General features: G+C 37.8%; 5 protein-coding genes and 1 pseudogene across 5 annotated transcripts; all 6 read right to left on the bottom strand.

The window, feature by feature from the left end:
* Positions 1 to 1,146: 1,146 nt before the first annotated feature.
* LOC118209960 lies at positions 1,147 to 2,010 on the bottom strand (annotated as a pseudogene).
* A 7,106-nt stretch (positions 2,011 to 9,116) lies between these two features.
* On the bottom strand, positions 9,117 to 10,349 carry LOC118210289 (trace amine-associated receptor 13c-like). Its single transcript, XM_035386338.1, has one exon. The coding sequence runs from the start codon at positions 10,261 to 10,263 to the stop codon at positions 9,265 to 9,267; it is 999 nt and encodes a 332-aa protein (XP_035242229.1). The 5' UTR covers positions 10,264 to 10,349; the 3' UTR covers positions 9,117 to 9,264.
* A 2,465-nt stretch (positions 10,350 to 12,814) lies between these two features.
* LOC118210332 (trace amine-associated receptor 13c-like) lies at positions 12,815 to 13,869 on the bottom strand. The gene has a single exon (XM_035386427.1). It carries the CDS (start codon positions 13,845 to 13,847, stop codon positions 12,846 to 12,848), a length of 1,002 nt encoding a protein of 333 aa, XP_035242318.1. The 5' UTR covers positions 13,848 to 13,869; the 3' UTR covers positions 12,815 to 12,845.
* Positions 13,870 to 17,096: 3,227 nt separating this feature from the next.
* Positions 17,097 to 18,228, bottom strand: LOC118210235 (trace amine-associated receptor 13c-like). The gene has a single exon (XM_035386255.1). It carries the CDS (start codon positions 18,096 to 18,098, stop codon positions 17,097 to 17,099), a length of 1,002 nt encoding a protein of 333 aa, XP_035242146.1. The 5' UTR covers positions 18,099 to 18,228.
* Positions 18,229 to 21,403: 3,175 nt separating this feature from the next.
* LOC118210247 (trace amine-associated receptor 13c-like) lies at positions 21,404 to 22,611 on the bottom strand. Its single transcript, XM_035386270.1, has one exon. It carries the CDS (start codon positions 22,476 to 22,478, stop codon positions 21,477 to 21,479), a length of 1,002 nt encoding a protein of 333 aa, XP_035242161.1. The 5' UTR covers positions 22,479 to 22,611; the 3' UTR covers positions 21,404 to 21,476.
* Positions 22,612 to 25,805: 3,194 nt separating this feature from the next.
* LOC118210319 (trace amine-associated receptor 13c-like) lies at positions 25,806 to 26,940 on the bottom strand. The gene has a single exon (XM_035386398.1). The coding sequence runs from the start codon at positions 26,805 to 26,807 to the stop codon at positions 25,806 to 25,808; it is 1,002 nt and encodes a 333-aa protein (XP_035242289.1). The 5' UTR covers positions 26,808 to 26,940.
* Between the last annotated feature and the right edge of the window lie 273 nt (positions 26,941 to 27,213).

Raw genomic sequence — 27,213 nt, 5'->3', positions numbered from 1 at the left:
TATAGCAAAGACTTATATTTAAAAAAAATATAGATTATATTATTATTATCTAATAATCGATTTAATTATCCCTATGGGTATTATACTGTTTGTCATAATACGTAGCTATGTCATTATGCTTACAGCAATTATTTTTTGCAGTTGTAGGGTTTTGTATATGTATGTCTGTAATATACACAGATTAACATGCCTGGGCTGGGTGGTCTGGGATATATCCTAAGCAAAGTGTGAAGTCGGCAGCACAAGGTCTTTATCATGATTCACTACAGACGAGGGTTGACCCACAGAAGTTGTCTCTAAGCTAATTCCCAAGCTATTGGAGGGAAAATCAGTTTGGGGAAACAGACTGGGGAATCCAATTGCAGTTGACCATGTTTACTGTTCCCTTTAACTGAAGCCAGCAACAAGCGCTAAGGATTGCACAGTTTTGGCTCACATCCATCATTTTAAACTGAACGTGACTATTATGTGCCTTGAAAGACAGGGGAGGAAGGGTGTCCATCTTCCCAGACTACACCAGCGAGGTGATGGCACAGTGTTGCCCTTGCCAAGATGTGATACAGGCCTTATGGGAGAGAGGAGTCAATCACAGTCTGTGGTATCCAGCTAAACTCAATATCCACTACAATGGGGTGCCCACCATAATCATGAACCTGAAGGACACTTCACAGTTCATGGAGTCAAACTGCCATCACACCACATAAAAGGGAACATCAGATGATACACTAGTGGGTACACTGTGTATCTGAGTTCTGAATTAATGCAAAAGTAATGCCAATAATGCTTGGAGTTCTGAGGTCGATCATAAAATAAATTTACAGATATGTTCCACTGCTGCTCTCAAATTATCGAATTAAGAGGCTTGTTCATAGATTAATTCGATGGTTAGGCAATTCAATTAAGGAAACGGCCATTATTCTTAATTAAAATAATTTTAACAATTAATGATTGGAGTCTGTAGTGGAGTTAAATTTTATTATTATTATTATTATTATTAATAATAATAATAATAATAATAATAATAATAATAACAATAATAATAATTTGGACAATAACATACAGAACATACTGTAACCCATTGATGAAAACAAGGATGAAAAAATGAAAAAGCTATATTACATCACATTCACACTACATAACAGGTCCTTATGTTTCCTGTGACAGCACATGCAAGACTGAAGAGTCTGTGCCACATATCTTAAGTGTTATTATGAGCTTTACAGACCTCTGAAACCATGGATAGAACAGAGCATAAATAATAGGATTGATGGAAGAATGTAAATATATTAGAGTCCATGAAATTGAAACTGCAAAGTTCACAGATCTGTTCCTGATATAGACATTAAGGAAAACACTTACATAGTAGGGTACTAAGCAAAGAAGGAACACTGCCACTAGAACTCCAAGGGTTTTTGCTGCTTTCCTTTAAGATGCCGTATTACTGTTATTTACTTTTGGGCACAATCTGACACTCCTTATTTTATTTGCATGCTTTTTAGCAATAGCAAAAATGTTCAGGTATATGAATATAATAATTGAGCACGGTAAAACAAATACACTTATAAAGTCAACAATAGCCCATACTGTATTAAGGTTAACAATACACTCACCACATGTGATGTTTGCTTTCATATCAGTAATATTTCCATTGAAATAAAGAAGCAACATATTGTAGATTAATGAATACAACCACAGTATGGCTATTATCCTCAAAGTTACATTCACTGTCATTTTCATGGAGTAGTGAAAAGGGTTGGAGAGAGCCAGATATCGGTCCACTGCAATTAAAGCTACATTATAAATTGATATACCAGTAAGGAAATATGATGCAACATTAAAAATTGTGCAATACAATATACCAAAGCACTTCTGTGAATCTATCAACATAGTAAAGTAGAGCGGCATCACAATTACCCCAACAAGAAAGTCTGACATGGCCAGAGAGAGCAGTAGGAAATTAGTTGGTGTCTGCAGCTGTTTGAAGTGACAGATGGAAATGATCACAAGCATGCCATCTTACATTTTAGCTGGAATTTCTTGATAAGCGCATGAATGACAGCCAAAGACTGTTCTTGTGTCCCTACATGAAACGTTTTACTATGATGTAATCTACGAATGACCGATGTTGGTGTACACAGCCAATTCGCTCATTTAGCTGATTACATTTTCAAAAGAAAAGTGGTATGACGACAGCAGCTTTGCCACACCTGCAGCTGTGTACATGCCATTTTTAAAGATGAACAGGCATATTTCTATGTGTTAAATCAATAAATAAAACAATTTATAAAGCAAATTTTATACAATTTATGCAATCAATAAATGTATTAAACATGCAAAGCAATGTGCTTCATAATGAAATAAGATAAATAAATGAGAAACATAAGACATGAAATGTAAAATCAGACAGAAAAAATGAACGAGCTGTAAGAAGCACTCTACGTGACGGTTAGGCTGAAGAAATGTTTTGAGCCCGGGTCCTCTGGGCCATAATGACGAAAAGCTGCTTTTCCATGTTTTAGTCCTTGTTTTCATCACTAACATGCACCTTGAAGAGTCTGTTGGAAATATACCTTAGAACAAGAGTACACAACAAGAGTACACATCGATACATTTTAAAACTTTGTTCCAACTTCTGCTCTTAATTATTCAGCATGTCCTATGTATGAACCAGTGTAGTTAATAGAGCTGTCAGAAAACTAAAACTAAGGTAATTTGTTGGAACAGAACCAGCACGCAGAACAACCCTCCAGGACCAGAGTTGTGTGCCTCTGCCTTAGAAGCTAATCAAACATGTACTGAGATGGCCATGTAGGAACTTAAAAACTAAAAAAATATTCTCATTATTCTTGAAAAATATATATATTTTAAATGATTTGAGAGGAAAATATCTCACAGTCTGCACTACACATTTATATTGAGTTATGTTTGAAAATGGCCATTCATTTTTTGTCTGTGATTTACTGAGTTCTCACTGTAGAAACTGGCACATACACAGCTCTCTGGTTATAAATGCAAGCAATGAAGTCTACACTAACCTGCCAGGGAGCTGGAGTTTTTCCTAGCCAATCAGAATATATTACCGAGCAAATCAAGCCTTTTCAGACATTTTTTGATTATCACAAACATATATTTGTAAAATGATTGCTGTAAACTAAGTCCATAAGATTGTCTATGGCCCTTCACCATTTTCTCCTCAGTTCGGATTGCCAAGTTGTGTATAGAGCTGCAGTCTCTACAGCCAATGCAGAAGGGTGTAGTCAAGCACACACCCTCCTCTAAAGTATATTATATCACCAGACGCTTCTTTGCGCCACTCATAAACCCAGCCTGCATAGACATAAGGCAGAAGAAGCTTCATGTGCTGCTTTAGCAAGAAGATCAGAAGCACTGAATCAACCAGCGGGCATCATTAGAGAGCCATAGATCCCAGGCGACTAATCTCTGTCTAACCCTGGCAATGAGGCCACCAATTATGTATCTCCCTGCGGGGCACCCAGCCACATTCAACACTGGCGCAGTCAGGATTTGATCTTGGATTGTAGGGCCCACCCCTGCACTAGAACAGGGTCTTAATCGGATCAGCCACCCAGCTAAATATATTTTCAGTATTATTTCACAGTGAGGAATGTCACAATGATTACTTGTTTCATCCTTATAAGGCCTTCAATGAATTCCTCGTTTTTTTGTTTTTCATTAGACCTCATTCAGAGCTAATTGAAATGGAGCTGATTCAAATGGATCAGCTTAATTCTGGAAGAAGAAAATGACGGTTGTCACTAGATGCCACGCATGTCTGCCGTTACAATCATTCCTTTGCTATTAAAACTTTTGTTTATAAATGGGAGGATGGTTTATATATGATTGCACATGGTCTCTATGGTAACCTTAAGCTGTATTTCTTGTTTGGGAAGATTGTGCCTAAATGTGGTGTTTTGTTCTGGGATTGACACTGGTGGCTGGCTGTGATGTTGCAAGGACAGAATGAGTCACAACACATTCACATACCTTCATTTTTCTTCATTGACAATGTCTCACAAGGCAAGGACACTTGCTGGGGATTTAGCATTGAGTCAAGGAGCCAAGCACCATTGTTAAAGACACTTGTGAAGAATGCACAAGCCAGCCAATCACTGCCTTGCTCTTACTGTGTTCTGCCAGGGGTGGAATCTATAGGAAGTAAACAGGTTTCTCTTCTTTTTATACAGTACATACAGGTATATGTCGCTGCTGGTCTCCAGCTGTAAGTCAGTCGCCACCTGAATCCTTTCTGTAGAGCACAATGCTCAACTATAACTTAATTTCTTGGGAGCAACTGCTCAAAATACTATTCATTTATTTGAGCCACTTTCATTTGGACCAGAAAGAAGTGATTTGCAAAAAAATCCACGAGTAGGTTTTTTCCCTCCAAGTCTAGTTCAGCCAATCAGATTCTAAGTACATCCTTTCGCTAACGCCCACATTACTCAGACCAATCACAGGCCGTATACGCTTCTGGATTGTGCTTTGTGTAGCTCCAAAACAACAGATTAGATAGGAAGCTTGCTGTAATGGCTATCTCTTTGATCAATGAATGAATGAAGCCTTCAAACCTTGAATGAAAGTGAAACCACGTCATCTTATATTTGTACTATCCCATTAGATTTGGAGAGGGGCTGACAAAAAAAAGCTGTAACGTATGGCATACATGGCCACCTGTGAAGACTTGCAAGACAACTTATATTTAACTAGTTTGCTTACTGTAGGCCCTGCACAAACAGTCATTTTAAAACATAACTTTGAGGACTAGCACCGTAGTGCTGAAGGCACATTAGTGAGCCACAGCTTGACAAACAATAACGTTAGCGAGCTAGCTACTGCTGGCTAAGTATATACTTGCGGTACTTCATTGTGGGACGTATCTTCAACTAGGACTGAATTCAATGAGTGTGCTAATTGTCAAGCTAACTTAAATATAAGAAGTTGTGACTAGAAAACTGCAGACTGATGTCAGAATTGTTTACCCATTTACAGCACGATACTCAAGTGTTGCAATATTGTGCTGTAAATGGGTAAACAGACATCAGTCTGCTGCTTGCTAGTTACAACTTCTCATATTTAGCTGACATAGTATGTAGTCAGCAGTAGCAGGCTAGATAACATTAGTGTTTGTCACAATTTGCAAAAAAAAAAAGACATTATTATTATTTATTTATTTATTTATTTTTTGCAAATCGTGGTGCAAGGATGGTCTCAAAAATCCACAAATAAATGCAAATGGATCCGCTGCATTTATTTCAGTATCAGCTACATTTATTTGTGCATTAGCCACATTTATTTATGGATCAGTTATATTTATTTGGTGATCGGTTACATTTATTTATTTATTTATTTATTTATTTATTTATTTATTTATTTATTTATTTATTTATTACAATAATAGCCCAATATTTAAGCTATGATCAAAGTGTGTAATCTAAAGATCCTATGTCTGGGTGGTCTGTCACACTGTGAAACATTCACTCTTTTTCTGTGCTGCCACACAATGTGTTTTTGTCCAAAATTCAAACCTACTTTTTTTCCTGATGATGTTTTTGTTGATGTCGCGAGTAGTGTTGGGGCATTTCACGATTTTATCTAAAGGATTATAAACTTGTCCTTGCTTTTACTGGAGTGCTCGGTTCTCTAGTGTGCCTAAAGCCTGTTCTACAGCAGGAGACCAGCCCACAGGCGTTGTACAGAATTTTCTCCAGCATAACCCAGCCGGCACGACAAACGGTCTTTGATAAGATAAAAGCTTGTTTTGAACCATTACCAGACACTTTCGGCCACCTGGGGGGGTAGGGGGCGGGAGGGTAAATGCAACACGTAGGCTATACATGCTTTGACCCAGCAATTATTTTTGAAAGATTTAAAAAAAAAAAAAAGTTTTCCAAGTTTCCAATTATATTTTTTCTAAGCAATTGTGAATATGCTAGCAAGTATACATTTTCTAAAATTCTAAACCACAGATAAGCTTTCACAAAAGGCAGTGACTGCTAGTGCAACAGTACCTAGCTGACAAACAGGACATAGTTGAGAGTGGACCAGAAAGCATGAATGAAGACTGTAAATCAAGGTCAGCAGCATTATCTTATCTGTTGTACAGAAGTCCCATCCCAGCATATAATTTCATGATGATAATGTGGCCAAGAGGTTTTCATATTATATCATATCATCCACTTCCATTGTAAGATGTCTGTAATGAGGGACTCATAATCTGCTCTTGGACAGCTGAAATTCCTAATGATTTGTCATTTATTTAATTTAGTCCTGCTTTTTGAACAAGTTGAGGTCCCATCCTCACTCTTTAACAGCACATCAAGTATAAATACCTGTTTGACCTCTATGACATGATGTAGAAAAGCCTAGATACAGTAGCTGCTTTTTGTTGTTAGTAAGACCTTTGCCCTCTGAGATGACAGGCCTTTTCCAGAGACTGACAGAGCTGGGGGTAAGGTGGGTGGGGGAATCCTTCAACTCAGGATATTCCCGATGAAGACATACCCAGTATGATGAAGAAGCAGAGGGCAAATTTAAGCAGGTGGCATCCCATGCGACTGCAGGACCTGGGAATGAGGCAGCAGGCAGAGGCTGTTAGTAGAATGACTGATGGAAGAATTAAATAACTGACACTCCAGTATATCAGGTGGAACACTGGGCTAAACATGTCAGTGCCAAATTTAAAAGCAGTAAGTATATTGATTTTAAAGGAACTAAGAAAATTTTATTCACCATTTAAATATCCAAAAAGTATTTTGCTGACCTTCATTATTTCATGACAATTCTTATTTACAGGTAATGGTGGCTGTGCAACAGAAATGTACATCCTGTTTGTGCAACAATTTCATTATAATTGTTTTTGAGCAATTTTTTAATTAGCACAGAACTGCTACCTCGACCGTAATTCTTCCACATCTCATATTCACCTCACAAACATGCATGTTCAACAAATAAATAGGGGCGACATAGCTCAGGAGGTAAGAGCGGTAAGAGCGGTTGTCTAGCAGTCGGAGGGTTGCCGGTTCAAACCCCACCCTGGGCGTGTCGAAGTATCCTTGAGCAAGACACCTAACCCCTAACTGCTCTGGCGAATGAGAGGCATCAATTGTAAAGCGCTTTGGATAAAAGCGCTATATAAATGCAGTCCATTTACCATTTACCATTTAAATATTGATGCACAACAAAAAATTGGTCTCATCCATGTCTTTTCTGGAGCATATATATTAAATGTGATTGACATAGAGGTAGTTAAAATCTTTCTTTGAAGAGATCATTGTTCTCAGTCTAATTTAGAAATTCTACTTCAAACCAAACAAAAAACAAATGGAAAGACATGAAAATGTGTCAATGGTTAAAATAGTGTAAGGCCAGAGGAGAGGAGTGCTGAGGAAATATGAACACAATCTCTGGTGCCATCTGTTGGACATATTTTAACACTACACTTACCCGCAGCCACTCCAGACCGCGGTTTCACCCAGCTGAAGACAAGTCGGGGCAAAATTACTATTATTTAAAGTGTTCCTCCCTAGGCTTGAAATTATCTTTATGGAGCTGGTGTAAGGGCAGGCTCGAGCTGTGGTTGACATTATTAAAAGGTACCTCATTTGTTGACCTAGCTAGATTTCTTTGAGTCCTTCAGAACAGGACACAAAGAATGGAATTATGAGACAAGACAAGAGAGTCAGTGCTCATGAGACTTCAAACATCCTTGTTCCTTCCAGTAACATATTCAGGCCGCACCGTTAATGAGTGAAACCTCCAGCACATATGCGACTTAACGTTATGGAACTGAATACTTAATTTGCATGTGAAAAGTACTGCAAATTCTCAGGATTCACTTTCTTCTTATTATTCTTCAGAATTTTTCCATTTTGTGAAAACAATCTAGTCCTACAGCTCTCATGCTACCCATACAAAATACCATATTGCCCTGACAACACGTCCTCTTTGGTGGACCATAGAATATGGCGTAGAGCAAAGTGAGTGGTCAACACCAGAGATTGTTTAAACCTGAGAGGCTGCACTGACAGGGAACGCTGTTGTGAACACAGTAAATTGCATTTTGCGATATTTTTGCATCACGTCTTTTTTCTTTTTTTAATTATATTTTTGCAGTGCTCATTGTGTACAAGACAAATTCCCCCTGGAACAATAATAAGTTTCTCTCATTCATTAGCTTTCATTGTCATTGTAAATTGAGTAAATTAAACTATAGCTTGTTAGCTAGATAGTTTAAAATAGAAATGAAATGATGACAATGTGCTGTTATCTCCCCTGAATCGTGATTCGATCATTGTGATTAGGGTGATTTTACTTTTGAGCCTACATCAGAAAATCATGCAGATGCAACATATGGAGAAATCTTTGTCATCTGGCCTTACCATACCATGGCTTTTGGTGAACTGATAAGTTAGGTAAAAAATGAGCAGTCTTTCTATTAGAATGTGTGATGTCACATAACCTCTTTGATTTGCTTGCGTAAGAGAATCCTGCAGGTGCCCCAGCCCAAAGTAATCCAACAAGTGTTTTACAGCGAGTATTGTGACGCACCTAATTACACTACACATCCAATGACACCACATTGTACTATGTGAATACATATCTTTTTTTTGGAGTGATGGATGGGGGGGAGTCGGAGCAGACTGGGGGATTTTGCCATTTGCCCATTTTCCCCCCCCCAAATGGTTAGGACCTGTTTCTGGTACTTCTTAAATAGGCCTTATTTTGTGCAAAACACAACAAAAAACAGTATATTAAAAATGACAAGATAGAAAAACAATGACATTTAATCAAATTATAGAAACAATGGGTTCTCCACAACTCAAAATGACACAAGTGCAATACCTTTAAAATCAGTAAAACATAGCAAGTCCAATTTTTTCAGGTGTTGTAATATACTCCAACACCAGGGAGTGTACATGAGAAACATTCTCACAAAGTTTGAAAAACCCAAGGAACCTTAGAAAAAAACAACCTACAGTTAATTTGACATTTCTGATGTTCCAGGGGGTATTCCTATGTGTTCACTTTCAAGCCATTACAGTTTACTGTACATTTGTTATATTGACACAAGGGCAATTAGTGCTTTGTTGGGTGTTTTTTTGGCACTGCAAGCATAGGGCGTTTTGACAATCTGTGTGGATGTACCAGTAGGAGTGGTAGAAGTCACAAAAATCTGAACAAACATGCTTTGTGACAACAGAAAAACAAGGAAGAAGAAAACTGTTTTACAGCATTCATAGGAAATTATGTTTCCCGTTCAAGCACATTCAAGATGGAAGACTCTGTGCCACATATTTTAAGTGTTAATATGAGTTTAACAGACCTCTGAAACCATGGATAGAACAAGGCATAAATAATAGGATTGATGGAAGAATTTAAATGTATTAGAGTCAATGTAATTGAAACTGCAAGGTTCACAGATCTGTTCTTGAAATAGACATTAAGGAAGGCACTTACATAGCAGGGTACTAAGCACAGAAGGAACACTGCCACTAGAACTCCAAGGGTTTTTGCTGCTTTACTTTCAGATGCCATAGAACTGTTATTTACTTTTGGGCACTTTCTAACACTCCTAATTTTATTTGCATGCTTTTTAGCAATAGAAAAAATGTTCAGGTATATGAATATAATAATTGAGCATGGTAAAACAAATACAGTTATGAAGTCAATAATGGACCATTCTTTATTAACTGTAACAATGCACTCACCACATGTGATGTTTGCTTTCATGTCAGTAATATTTCCATTGAAATAGAGAAGCAACATATTGTAGATTAATGAATACAGCCACAGTATGGCTATTATCCTCAAAGTTAAATTAACTGTCATTTTCATAGAGTAGTGAAAAGGGTTGGAGAGAGCCAGATATCGGTCTACTGCAATTAAAGCTACATTATAAATTGATATACAAGTAAGATACAATTCTGCTACATTAAAAATTGTGCAAGGCATTGTATCAAAGCATCTCTGTGGGTCTATCAACATAGTAAAATAGAGGGGCATCACAATTACCCCAACAAGAAAGTCCGCCATAGCCAGGGACAGTAGGAGGAAATTGGTTGGTGTCTGAAGCTGCTTGAAGTGACAGATGGAGATGATCACAAGCAGGTTTCCACACACTGTCAGTGTCACAACTACTGCCGCAGACACATACAGCAGCACATCAGCTGCTGTTAAAACTTCCAAACAGGAAAAGTTTGAAAAGACACAAGATTCCTCTTGATGTACTTCAGTGAGATTCATGAATGAAGAAAAGGGTTACAGTTTCACTTCAACAACAATCAAACATCCCACTGTTATAATTAATGTTGGCAATCTAAAAAAATATATTTGCGTCAAACTGCATAAAACCTGTAGACCTGCATAAAAAAACGCATCTTACCAATCTTGCCTTTGTACCTATAGTCCGTTTGAATAATTTAGGGATGTAGTGACATTTATATAATGGAGTTACCATTGTTTTTTTCTTCTGATGGTTGTTCTGAATCCCCATCAGATTAAATTACCCCTGTTTGTACAGAGGTTTATGTTAGGAGACAAAAAACACAACTGGGAAAGACCAGTGATGTAATCAAATAATAAATGTAGACAGTGTCCAGGGAAAAGGGCTTTCAACTTGTACTTGTTGATTCTAGATACAATGGTGGTTAATTGACTTGATTTACATGAGTAAAAGTGCCACCCGTGACTTACAGCTTTCCAGGACCACCAGGTACACTACATGGTCAAAGGTACGTTGACATCAGACATACAACATATTATCCAAAATTATGGGTTTTAATATGGAGTTTGTCCACCCTTTGCTGCTATAACAACCCCCACACTTCTGGGAAAGCTTAATACTAAATACTGGAACACTGCTGCCGGGATTTGCTTCCATTCAGCCACAAGAGCATTAGTGAGCTTGGGCATTAGTGATTAGGCCTGGCTTGTAGTTGGTTTTCAAATTGATCTCATAGGTGTTGGATGGGTTTAAGGTCAGGGCTCTGTACGGGCTGGTCAGGTTCCTCCATGCCTGTGGTCTATTGTACTGTCAATCAGGCACCAAAAAACAAATTCAGGACATTAGGTTTCATGCAGAGTAGTCAATGTATGAATATCCTGCCAGGTCACATAGTAGAGGCAGAAACTCAAGACCAAGCTTGATACGAAGTTGGATACTATCTAGCCGGTAGGTAATCAGAGCACTAGATACAATTTAGTCCGGAAAATGGAGATCATTGATGGGCTGAATGGCCTGTTCTTGTCATTATGTTATACTATATTAACTGTACAGGACATTTGATTTTCTTTCAAGCTTTTGCAGTTAGTTCAAGAAAGCATGAGTTCATCTTCCGACCAAGTCAGCCTGCTAGCTAGCACAAAAACAGCAGAATTTATTGATTAAGGTTTATGTTGCCATCAATGGTTGCTATCAAATTAGGTAGCCAATCAACAATGATAGTGCTTAATTAAGACAATATAGCAAAGACCTATATTAAAGAAAATATATAGATTAAATTATTATTATCTAATAATTGATTTAATTATCCTTATGGGTATTATACTGTTTGTCATAATACGTAGCTATGTCATTATGCTTACAGCAATTATTTTTTGCAGTTGTAGGTGTAATGTTCTGTTCTATTCGACAGTGAATTGTCCAAATAAACAAAACTAGTAGTCACGTTCAGCACACTCGTGCAACCATTTTATTTTTTACTTCCATTCCACACTGTGGCGCACTTGATTGCGTCATCCACATGAGCTCCTAGACTCAGTGCAACATGGGATATTACAGTAGGGTTTTGTATATGTATGTCTGTAATATACACAGGTTAACATGCCTGGGCTGGGTGGTCTGGGATATATCCGAGGCAAAGTGTGAAGTCGGCAGCACAAGGTCTTTATCATGATTTACTACAGACGAGGGTTGACCCACAGAAGTTGTCTCTAAGCTAATTCCCAAGCTATTGGAGGGAGAATCAGTTTGGGGAAACAGACTGGGGAATCCAATTGCAGTTGACCATGCTTACTGTTCCCTTTAACTGAAGCCAGCAACGAGTGCTAAGGATTGCACAGTTTTGGCTCACATCCATCATTTTAAACTGAACGTGACTATTATGTGCCTTGAAAGACAGCAGGCTCTGACTACAAGGGAGGTAGGGTGTCCATCTTCCCAGACTACACCAGCGAGGTGATGGCACAGTGTTGCCCTTGCCAAGATGTGATACAGGCCTTATGGGAGAGAGGAGTCTGTGGTATCCACAGTCTGTGGTATCCAGCTAAACTCAATATCCACTACAATGGGGTGCCCACCATCAACATGAACCCGAAGAACACTTCGCAGTTCATGGAGTCCAACTGCCATCACACCACATAAAAGGAAACATCAGACGATACACTAGTGGGTACACTGTGTATCTGAGTTCTGAATTAATGCAAAAGTAATGCCAATAATGCTTGGAGTTCTGAGGTCGATCATAAAATAAATTTACAGATATGTTCCACTGCTGCTCTCAAATTATCGAATTAAGAAGCTTGTTCATAGATTAATTTGATGGTTATTCAATTCAATTAAGGAAACGGCCATTATTCTTAATTAAAAGAATTTTAACAATTAATGATTGGAGTCTGTATTGGAGTTAAATTTTATTATTATTATTATTATTATTATTATTATTAATAATGATAATTATAATAATAATAATAATAATAATAAGAAGAAGAAGAAGAAGAAGAATTTGGACAATAACATACAGAACATACTGTAACCCATTGATGAAAACAAGGATGAAAAAATGAAAAGGCTATATTACATCACATTCACATTACATAACAAGTCCTTATGTTTCCTGTGCCAGCACATGCAAGACTGAAGAGTCTGTGCCACATATCTTAAGTGTTATTATGAGCTTTACAGACCTCTGAAACCATGGATAGAACAGGGCATAAATAACAGGATTGATGGAAGAATTTAAATATATTAGAGTCTCTGTAATTGAAACTGCAAGGTGCATAGATTCATTCCTGAAATAGACATCAAGGAAGGAACGTACATAGTAGGGTACTAAGCACAGAAGGAACACTGCCACTAGAACTCCAAGAGTTTTTGCTGCTTTCCTTTCAGATGCCGTATTACTGTTGTTTTCTTTTGGGCACTTTCTGACACTCCTTATTTTATTGGCATGCTTTTTAGCAATAGCAAAAATGTTCAGGTATATGAATATAATAATTGAGCATGGTAAAACAAATACAATTATGAAGTCAACAATAGCCCATACTTTATTAACTATAATAATACACTCACCACATGTGATGTTTGCTTTCATGTCAGTAATATTTCCATTGAAATAAAGAAGCAACATGTTGTAGATTAACGAATACAACCACAGTATGCCTATTATCCTCAAAGTTACGTTCACTGTCACTTTCATGGAGTAGTGAAAAGGATTGGAGAGAGCCAGATATCGGTCCACTGCAATTAAAGCTACGTTATAAATGGATGTACAAGTAAGGTAATATGCTGCAACATTAAAAATTGTGCAATACAATATATCAAAGCACCTCTGTGAATCTATCAACATAGTAAAGTAGAGAGGCATCACAATTACCCCAACAAGAAAGTCAGCCACAGCCAGAGAGAGCAGTAGGAAATTAGTTGGTGTCTGAAGCTGTTTGAAGTGGCAGATGGAAATGATCACAAGCAGGTTTCCACACACTGTCAGTGTCACAACTACTGCTACAGACGCATACAGCAGCACATCAGCTGCTGTTAGTGAAGTTCCCAAACAGGTAAAGTTTGAATGGACACAGGCTGCCTCTTGATGCTCTTCTTTGAGATTCATGAAGGAAGTAGTTACAGTTTCACAGAACAATAAAACGTTCTGTCATTATACATAATCTATCTAAAAAAGAAAGAAGTTTTGTTGCATGAATCTGCTTAAAAGATATAGCATACTGTGGCTTGCTGGTCTTGCAGAGACCTTTTGTCTCATTAAGACAAGTCAAGTCACATTTATATAAAGGGGTTACCATTGATTTTTTTATTTATTTATTTATTTTTTTTACTTTGGGTGACTGTCTATGAATTCCCATCAGATTAAATTACATCTGTACACGGGATTGTGTTAGGAGACAGGGAGCAAAACAGGGTCAGTGATGTCATCAATTAATATAGAGAGGATATCAAGAGGAAAGGGCTTATACTTCTTGATTGCAAAAGTACGATGGTAACAGACAGGAGTTCATCAATGTATAGAATTTTCTTGGGTTTCATGGAAAATTATGACAAATCCTGTTAAATATATCCCTCCTTGTTTACCCAAATTAACATAGTATTACATTAATTTAACAGAAGCTCTTAACACAAGTTCATGCTGTTGAGTCCCAGACCTGGTATATACATCATTCCAAGACCAACGAGTGTATACGTACCATCACTGCAGCACTAATGCAAATTAACTATGCTAAGCAAAAACATCCAGATTACAGTACATCCATAAAAACCCCTGAAAGAGAAACCTCAAATCATAAAAATGACCAGAACCTGAACTACCACAAAAAGTATGATTATCAGAGCCAGGGAATGAGAGTAGAAACAAGATGCACTCCAAAGAGGTAAGGTTTCATTTTGCATGTGAAGACAGACAATTCTGCTGTCCTGACCACCAGGGGAAGTTCATTCTAAAATTAGCCCCTTTTCCATTGCAACACCCGTACCCAGAACTATCGGGAACCTAGAAATTTCCCGGAATGTGTACTAGTTTCTGTTTCCACCAAAGTTTGAGAACTTTGGATATGGCACTCAAACCTGTGGTAAATGATGGCTAGGGGATGTTGTTGCTGTGCTTAACAAATCCTGACAGCAGCTTGACGACAGTTTATCCAGAATCGTTGGTGCTACTTTTCGGAAAATGCCAGTTATGATCTGTATGTCTTCTCCGTCCATTTCTCAGACTCATGCACTTTTAGGTTCCATCAGTTTATGGCAGTGGAGCTGTACCTTGAGCACTTTCAATTGTAGCTGCTGATTTCCCTGTTGTTATTCCTGTATTTCTGTCACAGAGGACTCTACACTGATAAAACAAGAGCCTGGACAAATCTTTTGGGGTTTCTCACCATTATCCCAATGGAGGAACCTTTTCCACCTCAAATAGTGGAAACTCTATGAAAAGTCATGTTTTGTGCATTAAATTTTAAATTAAACTCAGCATCAGCAGCATGGCAAATGCGTTGCCTCTGGGATGTGTATACTGTATGTTGCAGCATCATATCTAGCAAAATCATGTATTGGGCTTATATGGATTAGTTAATTTAGCATATTATAAACTAAAATGATGCCAATATTATCATGTGTCCCACACTTTCTCAGATATTAATAGGTCTGGCCTACTAGCATTGTGCGTGGCCATCACATTGCAATCTTTATCTAGATGATCTGGCATTGTGTATAATTACACAATCCAAGCTACTGTAAATGAGCCAACATAATGTATAATTAGGCAATTTAAGCTACAGTAGATGAGCTAGTATCGTGTATTAGGCAATTGTGCCCAAAACCTACCATCTATCCATCCATCCATCCATCCATCCATCCATTATCTATACCTGCTAACACTGGTCAGGCTCATGGGGGGTGCTGGAGCCTATCCCAGCATGCAACGAGAGGCAGGAGAGGCAGGAATACACTCTGGACAGGTCGCCAATCTAACTCCAAACAGAAAGGTCCATGCTGAGATTCAAAACCAGGCAAGTCAGTATGTATCTTACAGCTGTATCCATAATAACAGAGTCAGTGCTCATGGAAATAATAAGAAAGAGGAAATATTAGCAGTGCTGGAAATGGTATGAAGTGTATGGGGCGACTGAGAACGTATTTATTCCACATTAGTTCAGACTCTGTTTATTGTGGTTTGACTTGACCGTGGGACCATCAGATTAAACAAAGAGCATGTCTTACACCACTGAACAATTTGTCTTAACTTAATTTTAAATGATAATGATTATCAAGAAATAGTATTTAAATTATTTAACTGCAAACAAAATGCAGACAAATTGTTGTCAACAACTAAACATGCTAATGAAGATTCAGATGTAGTCAAAATATGCATTATGTATAAATGTTATGGCATACATCCAGAAACGCGTTAGTTCAGACAGAGCACAAGAGTCAAGCCCAGCACCAGCTGGATCTGACGATGGCTGAGCTGTTTAGCAATGTTCACCCATCACAGTCCATTCACATAACAGGGCGATCTATTTAAATGACCTCCCCTTACTCATTGGCACTTCCTCATGCATATCTAAACCTGCTTCCTCCTGCTGAATACTGCAGTCTGCTAGTCTAAAACCCCACCACCACCCACCAGCTCCTCCCTTATGTGTTCACTAGACTATCCTAACATGTATGGGAGGCACAGTGGTGTCTGTCACCTCACTGCAAGAAGGTCCTGGGTTTGAAACCAAACCTTGTGTGGAGTTTGCATGTTCTCCCTATGTCCGTGTGGGTTTCCTCCATATTCTCTGGTTTCCTCCGACATCTAAACACACGCTATCAACCTATACCGTATAATTAAAGGGTAATAATGGTCCTCATAGCTGCTGGATCTGTTCTGTGTGTACCACTCTAGGGGGGTATGCACCTGCTTTATCCATGCGTGGTGGCTGGGAGGGCTTCCAGAATAGAGCCAAAACATCAAATATAACTGTATTGCCTTTTAAGATTGGCGATAAAGATTCTAACTTTGACAACAGTGGTCTTGTCTGAAATGAAGATAATTGAATGATAAACGAATGAATATTCATGCATTTTTTATGTTAAAAGAGAACAACCCAGACAGTCCATTTTTTAAAACATTACATGTCTATATGAAATAGTCTCAGGAAGAGATATGATGAAAATGACAAAAATTGGGAAAATGATTGGCTCATAGCGACCACACATTTTAATAATTTTAATAATAATAATAATAATAATAATAATAATAATAATAAAAATAATAATAATATACATATTGTAACCCATTAATGAAAAACAAGGATGAAAAAAAATGAAAAGGCTTTATTACAGCACATTCACACTACATAAGAAGTCCTTATGTTTCCTGTGCCAGCACATGCAAGACTGAAGAGTCTGTGCCACATACTTTAAGTGTTATTATGAGTTTAACAGACCTCTGAAACCATGGATAGAACAGAGCATAAATAATAGGATTGATGGAAGAATTTAAGTATATTAGAGTCCATGAAATTGAAATTGCAAAGTTCACAGATCTGTTCCTGAAATAGACATTAAGGAAGGCACTTACATAGTAGGGTACTAAGCACAGAAGGAACACTGCCACTAAAACTCCAAGGGTTTTTGCTGCTTTCCTTTCAGATGCCATATTACTGTTATTTACTTTTGGGCACTTTCTGACACTCCTTATTTTATTTGCATGCTTTTTAGCAATAGCAAAAATGTTCAGGTATATGAATATAATAATCGAGCATGGTAAAACAAATGTAATTATAAAGTCAACAAAAGCCCATACTGTATTAACGTTAACAATACACTCACCACATGTGATGTTTGCTTTCATGTCAGTAAAATTTCCATTGAAATAGAGAAGTAACATACCGTAGATTAATGAATACAACCACAGTATGGCTATTATTCTCAAAGTTACATTCACTGTCATTTTCATGGAGTAGTGAAAAGGGTTGGAGAGAGCCAGATATCGGTCCACTGCAATTAAAGCGACATTATAAATTGATATACCAGTAAGGAAATACGATGCAACATTAAAAATTGTGCAATACAATATACCAAAGCACTTCTGTGAATCTATCAACATAGTAAAGTAGAGCGGCATCACAATTAACCCAACAAGAAAGTCTGCCATGGCCAGAGAGAGCAGTAGGAAATTAGTTGGTGTCTGCAGCTGTTTGAAGTGACAGATGGAGATGATCACAAGCAGGTTTCCACACACTGTCAGCGTCACAACTACTGCTACAGACACATAGAGCAGCGCATCAGCTGCTGTTAGTGGAGTTCCCAAACAGGAGAAGTTGGAATGGACACAGGCTGCCTCTTGATGCTCTTCTGTGAGATTCATGAAGGAAGTAGTTATGGTTTCACTGAACAATAAAACGGTCTGTCATTATACATAATTTAGGCAGTCTAACAAAGAAAGAAATTTTGTTGTATGAATCCGCATAAAAGATATAGCGTACTGTGGCTTGCTGGTCTTGCAGAGTCCTTTTGGCTCATTAAGACCAGTCGAGTCACATTTATATAAAGGGGTTACCGTTGATTTTTTTCTTTTTTTTACTTTGGGTGACTGTCTATGAATTCCCATCAGATTAAATGACATTGGGACACGGGATTGTGTTAGGAGACAGGGAGCAAAACTGGGTCAGTGATGTCATCAAATAACATAGAGAGGATTTCAAGAGGAAAGGGCTTATACTTATTGATTGCAGAAGTACAATGGTAACAGACTGGAGTTCATCAATGTATAGAATTTTCTTGGGTTTCATGGAAAATTGTGACAAATCCTGTTAAATATATCCCTCCTTGTTTACCCAAAATGACATAGTATTACATTAATTTAACAGAAGCTCTTAACACAAGTTCATGCTGTTGAATCTCAGACCTAGTATATACATCATTCCAAGACCAACGAGTATATATGTACCATCATTGAAGCAATAATGCAAATTAACTATACTAAGCAAAAACATCCAGATTACAGTACATCCATTACAACCCCTAAAAGTAAAAAATCAAATCATAAAAATGACCAGAACCTGAACTACCACAAAGGGTATGATTATCAGTGCAGGAGAATGAGAGTAGAACCAAGATGCACTTCAAAGAGGTAAGGTTTCATTTTGCATGTGAAGACAGACAATTCTACTGTCCTGACCATCATGGGAAGGAAGTTCATTCTAAAATTAGGCCCTTTTCCGTTGCATCCGTACCCAGAACTATTGAGAACCTTGGTATTTCCGGGAATGCGTACTAGTTTCTGTTTCCACCAAAGTTTGAGAACTTTGGATATGGCACTCAAACCTGTGGTAAATGATGGCTAGAGGATGTTGTTGCTATGCTTAACAAATCCTGACAGCAGCTTGACGACAGTTTATCCAGAATTGTTGGTGCTACTTTTCTGAAAATGTCAGTTATGATCTGTGTGTCTTCTCTGTCCATTTCTCAGACTCATGCACTTTTAGGTTCCATCAGTTTATGGATGTGGAGCTGTACCTTGAGCACTTTCAATTGTAGATGCTGATTCCCCTGTTGTAATTCCTGTATTTCTGTCACAGAGGACTCTACACGGATAAAACAAGAGCCTGGACAAATCTTTTGGGGTTTCTCACCATTGTCCCAATGGAGGAACCTTTTCCACCTCAAATAGTGGAAACTCTATGAAAAGTCATGTTTTGTGCATTACATTTTTAATTAAACTCAGTATCAGCAGCATGGCAAATGCGTTGCCTCTGGGATGTGTATACTGTATGTTGCAACATCATATCTGGCAAAATATTGCATTGGGCTTATATGGATTAGTTAATTTAGCATATTATAAACTAAAATGCTGCCAATATTATCATGTGTCACACACTTTCTCAGATATTGACAGGTCTGACCTAGTAGCATTGTGCAGTGCCATCACATTGCAATCTTTACCTAGATGATTTGGCATTGTGTATAATTACACAATCCAAGTTACTGTAAATGAGCCGGCGTCATGTATAATTAGGCAATCTAAGCTACAGTAGATGAGCTAGCATCGTGTATTAGGCAATTGTGCCCAAGACCTACCATTCATCCATCCATTATCTATGCCTGCTTACCATGGTCACGGTCATGGGGGCTGCTGGAGCCTATCCCAGCATGCAGCAATAGGAAGGAGAGGCAGGAATACACTCTGGACAGGTCGCCAATCTAACTCCACACAGAAATGCCCGTGCTGAGATTGAAAACCAGGCAAGCCAGGATTTATCTTACAGCTGTATCCATAATAACAGAGTCAGTGCTCATGGAAATAATAAGAAAGAGGAAATATTAGCAGTGCTGGAAATGGTATGAAGTGTATGGGGCAATGGAGAACGTATTTATTCCACATTAGTTCAGACTCTGTTTATTGTGGTTTGACTTGACCGTGGGACCATCAGATTAAACAAAGAGCATGTCTTACACCAGTGAACAATTTGTCTTAACTTAATCTTCAATGATAATGATTATCAAGAAATAGTATTTAAATTATTTAACTGCAAACTTAATGCAGACAAATTGTAGTCAACAACTAAACATGCTAATGAAAATTCAGATGTAGTCAAAATATGCATTATGTATGAATGTTATGGCATGCATCCAGAAACGCGTTAGTTCAGACAGACCACAAAAGTCAAGCCCAGCACCAGCTGGATCTGACGATGGCTGAGCTGTTTAGCAATGTTCACCCATCACAGTCCATTCACATAACAGGGCGATCTATTTAAATGACCTCCCCTTACTCATTGGCACTTCCTCATGCATATCTAAGCCTGCTTCCTCCTGCTGAATACTGCAGTCTGCTAGTCTAAAACCCCTCCACTACCCACCAGCTCCTCCCTTATGTGTTCACTAGACTATCCTAACATGTATTGGAGGCGCAGTGGTGCAGTGCATAGCACTGTCACCTCACTGCAAGAAGGGCCTGGGATTGAAACCCAACCTTGTGTGGAGTTTGCATGCTCTCCCCATGTCCGTGTGGGTTTCCTCCATATTCTCTGATTTCCTCCGACATCTAAACACACGCTATCAACCTATAGCGTATAATTAAAGGGTAATAATGGTCCTCATAGCTGCTGGATCTGTTCTGTGTGTACCCTTCTAGGGGGGTATGCACCTGCTTTATCCATGCGTGGTGGCTGGGAGGGCTTCCAGAATAGAGCCATACCATCAAATATAACTGTATTGCCTTTTAAGATTGGCGATAAAGATTCTAACTTTGACAACAGTGGTCTTGTCTGAAATGAAGATAATTGAATGATAAACAAATGAATATTCATGCATTTTTTATGTTAAAAAAAAACAACCCAGACAGTCCATTTTTTAAAACATTACATGTCTATATGAAATAGTCTCAGGAAGAGATATGATGAAAATGACAAAAATTGGGAAAATGATTGGCTCATAGCGACCACACATTTTACCATAAAAACTGGAGACCTGTTTTTTGTACTTCTGATATGTACCATTTATTTTGCACAACACATGACAATAAAAATATAACATTAAAAATTAAAACAGAAAAACGGTGACATCACTAAGTGATAATAATAATAATAATAATAATAATAATAATAATAATAATAAAAATAAAAATAATAATAATAATAATAATAATAATAATAATATACATATTGTAACCCATTAATGAAAAACAAGGATGAAAAAAATGAAAAGGCGTTATTACATCACATTCACACTACATAATAAGTCCTTATGTTTCCTGTGCCAGCACATGCAAGACTGAAGAGTCTGTGCCACATATCTTAAGTGTTATCATGAGTTTAACAGACCTCTGAAACCATGGATAGAACAGAGCATAAATAATAGGATTAATGGAAGAATTTAAATATATTAGAGTCCATGAAATTGAAACTGCAAGGTTCACAGATCTGTTCCTGATATAGACATTAAAGAAAACACTTACATAGTAGGGTAGTAAGCACAGAAGGAACACTGCCACTAGAACTCCAAGGGTTTTTGCTGCTTTCCTTTCAGATGCCATAGAACTGTTATTCACTTTTGGGCACATTCTGACACTCCTTATTTTATTTGCATGCTTTTTAGCAATTACAAAAATGTTCAGGTATATGAATATAATAATTGAGCATGGTAAAACAAATACACTTATAAAGTCAACAAAAGCCCATACTGTATTAACGTTAACAATACACTCACCACATGTGACGTTTGCTTTCATGTCAGTAAAATTTTCATTGAAATAAAGAAGCAACATAATGTAGATAAATGAATACAACCACAGTATGGCTATTATCCTCAAAGTTACATTCACTGTCATTTTCATGGAGTAGTGAAAAGGGTTGGAGAGAGCCAGATATCGGTCCACTGCAATTAAAGCGACATTATAAATTGATATACAAGTAAGGTAATATGCTGCAACATTAAAAATCGTGCAATACAATATATCAAAGCACCTCTGTGAATCTATCAGCATAGTAAAGTAGAGCGGCATCACAATTGCCCCAACAAGAAAGTCTGACATGGCCAGAGAGAGCAATAGGAAATTAGTTGGTGTCTGCAGCTGTTTGAAGTGACAGATGGAGATGATCACAAGCAGGTTTCCACACACTGTCAGTGTCACAACTACTGCTACAGACACATAGAGCAGCGCATCAGCTGCTGTTAGTGGAGTTCCCAAACAGGAAAAGTTGGAATGGACACAGGCTGCCTCTTGATGCTCTTCTGTGAGATTCATGAAGGAAGTAGTTATGGTTTCACTGAACAATAAAATGGTTCGTCATTATACATAATTTAGGCAATCTAACAAAGAAAGAAATTTTGTTGTATGAATCCGCATAGAAGATGTAGCATACTGTGGCTTGCTGGTCTTGCAGAGTCCTTTTGGCTCATTAAAACCAGTCAAGTCACATTTATATAAAGGGGTTACCGTTGATTTTTTTCTTTTTTTTACTTTGGGTGACTGTCTATGAATTCCCATCAGATTAAATGACATTGGGACACGGGATTGTGTTATGAGACAGGGAGCAAAACTGGGTCAGTGATGTCATCAAATAACATAGAGAGGATTTCAAGAGGAAAGGGCTCATACTTCTTGATTGCAGAAGTACAATGGTAACAGACTGGAGTTCATCAATGTATAGAATTTTCTTGGGTTTCATGGAAAATTGTGACAAATCCTGTTAAATATATCCCTCCTTGTTTACCCAAAATAACATAGCATTACATTAATTTAACAGAAGCTCTTAACACAAGTTCATGCTGTTGAATCTCAGACCTAGTATATACATCATTCCAAGACCAACGAATATATATGTACCATCACTGAAGCACTAATGCAAATTAACAATACTAAGCAAAAACATCCAGATTACAGTACATCCATAACAACCCCTAAAAGTGAAAAATCAAATCATAAAAATGACCAGAACCTGAACTACCACAAAGGGTATGATTATCAGTGCAGGAGAATGAGAGTAGAACCAAGATGCACTTCAAAGAGGTAAGGTTTCATTTTGCATGTGAAGACAGACAATTCTACTGTCCTGACCATCATGGGAAGGAAGTTCATTCTAAAATTAGCCTCTTTTCCATTGCAACATCCGTACCCAGAACTATCGAGAACCTTGGTATTTCCAGGAATGCGTACTAGTTTCTGTTTCCACCAAAGTTTGAGAACTTTGGATATGGCACTCAAACCTGTGGTAAATGATGGCTAGAGGATGTTGTTGGTGTGCTTAACAAATCCTGACAGCAGCTTGACGTCAGTTTATCCAGAATTGTTGGTGCTACTTTTCTAAAAACGTCAGTTATGATCTGTGTGTCTTCTCTGTCCATTTCTCAGACTCATGCACTTTTAGGTTCCATCAGTTTATGGATGTGGAGCTGTACCTTGAGCACTTTCAATTGTAGATGCTGATTCCCCTGTTGTAATTCCTGTATTTCTGTCACAGAGGACTCTACACTGATAAAACAAGAGCCTGGACAAATCTTTTGGGGTTTCTCACCATTGTCCCAATGGAGGAACCTTTTCCACCTCAAATAGTGGAAACTCTATGAAAAGTCATGTTTTGTGCATTACATTTTAAATTAAACTCAGTATCAGCAGCATGGCAAATGCGTTGCCTCTGGGATGTGTATACTGTATGTTGCAGCATCATATCTGGCAAAATATTGCATTGGGCTTATATGGATTAGTTAATTTAGCATATTATAAACTAAAATGCTGCCAATATTATCATGTGTCCCACACTTTCTCAGATATTGACAGGTCTGACCTAGTAGCATTGTGCAGTGCCATCACATTACAATCTTTACCTAGATGATTTGGCATTGTGTATAATTACACAATCCAAGTTACTGTAAATGAGCCGGCGTCATGTATAATTAGGCAATCTAAGCTACACTAGATGAGCTTGCATCGTGTATTATGCAATTGTGCCCAAGACCTACCATTCATCCATCCATTATCTATGCCTGCTTACCCTGGTCACGGTCATGGGGGCTGCTGGAGCCTATCCCAGCATGCAGCAACAGGCAGGAGAGGCAGGAATACACTCTGGACAGGTCGCCAATCTAAATCCACACAGAAAGGCCCATGCTGAGATTCAAAACCAGGCAAGCCAATTTGTATTTTACAGCTCTATCCATAAGAACATAGTCAGTGCTCATGGAAATAATAAGAAAGAGGAAATATTAGCAGTTCTGGAAATGGTATGAAGTGTATGAGGCGATGGAGAACGTTTTTATTCCACATTAGTTCAGACTCTGTTTATTGTGGTTTGACTTGACCGTGGGACCATCAGATTAAACAAAGAGCATGTCTTACACCACTGAACAATTTGTCTTAACTTAATCTTCAAAGATAATGATTGTCAAGAAATAGTATTTTAATTATTTAACTGCAAGCTTAATGCAGACAAATTGTAGTCAACAACTAAACATGCTAATGAAAATTCAGATGTAGTCAAAATATGCATTATGTATGAATGTTATGGCATACATCCAGAAACGCGTTAGTTCAGACAGACCACAAGAGTCAAGCCCAGCACCAGCTGGATCTGACGATGGCTGAGCTGTTTAGCAATGTTCACCCATCACAGTCCATTCACATAACAGGGCGATCTATTTAAATGACCTCCCCTTACTCATTGGCACTTCCTCATGCATATCTAAGCCTGCTTCCTCCTGCTGAATACTGCAGTCTGCTAGTCTAAAACCCCTCCACTACCCACCAGCTCCTCCCTTATGTGTTCACTAGACTATCCTAACATGTATGGGAGGCACAGTGGTGTCTGTCACCTCACTGCAAGAAGGTCCTGGGTTTGAAACCCGACCTTGTGTGGAGTTTGCATGTTCTCCCTATGTCCGTGTGGGTTTCCTCCATATTCTCTGGTTTCCTCCGACATCTAAAGACACGCTATCAACCTATACCGTATAATTAAAGGGTAATAATGGTCCTCATAGCTGCTGGATCTGTTCTGTGTGTACCCCTCTAGGGGGGTATGCACCTGCTTTATCCATGCGTGGTGGCTGGGAGGGCTTCCAGAATAGAGCCATACCGTCAATTATGACTGTATTGCCTTTTAAGATTGTCGATAAAGATTCTAACTTTGACAACAGTGGTCTTGTCTGAAATGAAAATAATTGAATGATGAATGAATTAATATTCATACATTTTTTATGTTAAAAGAAAACAACCCAGACAGTCCATTTTTTTAAAAAAACATTACATGTCTATATGAAATAGTCTCAGGAAGAGATATGATGAAAATGACAAAAATATGGAAAATGATTGCCTCATAGTGACCTCACATTTTATCATAAAAACTGGAGACCTGTTTTTTGTACTTCTGACATGTACCATTTATTGTGCACAACACATGACAATAAAAATATAACATTAAAAATTAAAACAGAAAAACTGTGACATTACTAAGTGAAAAATAATAATAATAATAATAATAATAATAATAATATACATATTGTAACCTGTTAATGAAAAACAAGCATGAAAAAAATGAAAAGGCGTTATTACATCACATTCACACTACATAAGTCCTCCTTATGTTTCCTGTGACAGCACATGCAAGACTGAAGAGTCTGTGCCACATATCTTAAGTGTTATTATGAGCTTTACAGACCTCTGAAACCATGGATAGAATAGAGCATAAATAATAGGATTGATGGAAGAATGTAAATATATTAGAGTCCATGAAATTGAAACTGCAAGGTTCACAGATCTGTTCCTGATATAGACATTAAAGAAAACACTTACATAGTAGGGTAGTAAGCACAGAAGGAACACTGCCACTAGAACTCCAAGGGTTTTTGCTGCTTTCCTTTCAGATGCCATAGAACTGTTATTCACTTTTGGGCACATTCTGACACTCCTTATTTTATTTGCATGCTTTTTAGCAATTACAAAAATGTTCAGGTATATGAATATAATAATTGAGCATGGTAAAACAAATACACTTATAAAGTCAACAAAAGCCCATACTGTATTAACGTTAACAATACACTCACCACATGTGATGTTTGCTTTCATGTCAGTAAAATTTTCATTGAAATAAAGAAGCAACATAATGTAGATAAATGAATACAACCACAGTATGGCTATTATCCTCAAAGTTACATTCACTGTCATTTTCATGGAGTAGTGAAAAGGATTGGAGATAGCCAGATATCGGTCCACTGCAATTAAAGCGACATTATAAATTGATAATGTAGGAAGGTAATATGATGCAACATTAAAAATTGTGCAATACAATATATCAAAGCACCTCTGTGAATCTATCAACATAGTAAAGTAGAGCGGCATCACAATTGCCCCAACAAGAAAGTCTGACATGGCCAGAGAGAGCAGTAGGAAATTAGTTGGTGTCTGCAGCTGTTTGAAGTGACAGATGGAGATGATCACAAGCAGGTTTCCACACACTGTCAGTGTCACAACTACTGCTACAGACACATAGAGCAGCGCATCAGCTGCTGTTAGTGGAGTTCCCAAACAGGAAAAGTTGGAATGGACACAGGCTGCCTCTTGATGCTCTTCTGTGAGATTCATGAAGGAAGTAGTTATGGTTTCACTGAACAATAAAATGGTTCGTCATTATACATAATTTAGGCAATCTAACAAAGAAAGAAATTTTGTTGTATGAATCCGCATAGAAGATGTAGCATACTGTGGCTTGCTGGTCTTGCAGAGTCCTTTTGGCTCATTAAAACCAGTCAAGTCACATTTATATAAAGGGGTTACCGTTGATTTTTTTCTTTTTTTTTACTTTGGGTGACTGTCTATGAATTCCCATCAGATTAAATGACATTGGGACACGGGATTGTGTTATGAGACAGGGAGCAAAACTGGGTCAGTGATGTCATCAAATAACATAGAGAGGATTTCAAGAGGAAAGGGCTCATACTTCTTGATTGCAGAAGTACAATGGTAACAGACTGGAGTTCATCAATGTATA

Source organism: Anguilla anguilla, chromosome 12 (genome assembly GCF_013347855.1).
Source record: "Anguilla anguilla isolate fAngAng1 chromosome 12, fAngAng1.pri, whole genome shotgun sequence".
NCBI classification, from domain to species: domain Eukaryota; kingdom Metazoa; phylum Chordata; class Actinopteri; order Anguilliformes; family Anguillidae; genus Anguilla; species Anguilla anguilla.
This window is presented reverse-complemented; position numbering and strand designations above follow the sequence as displayed.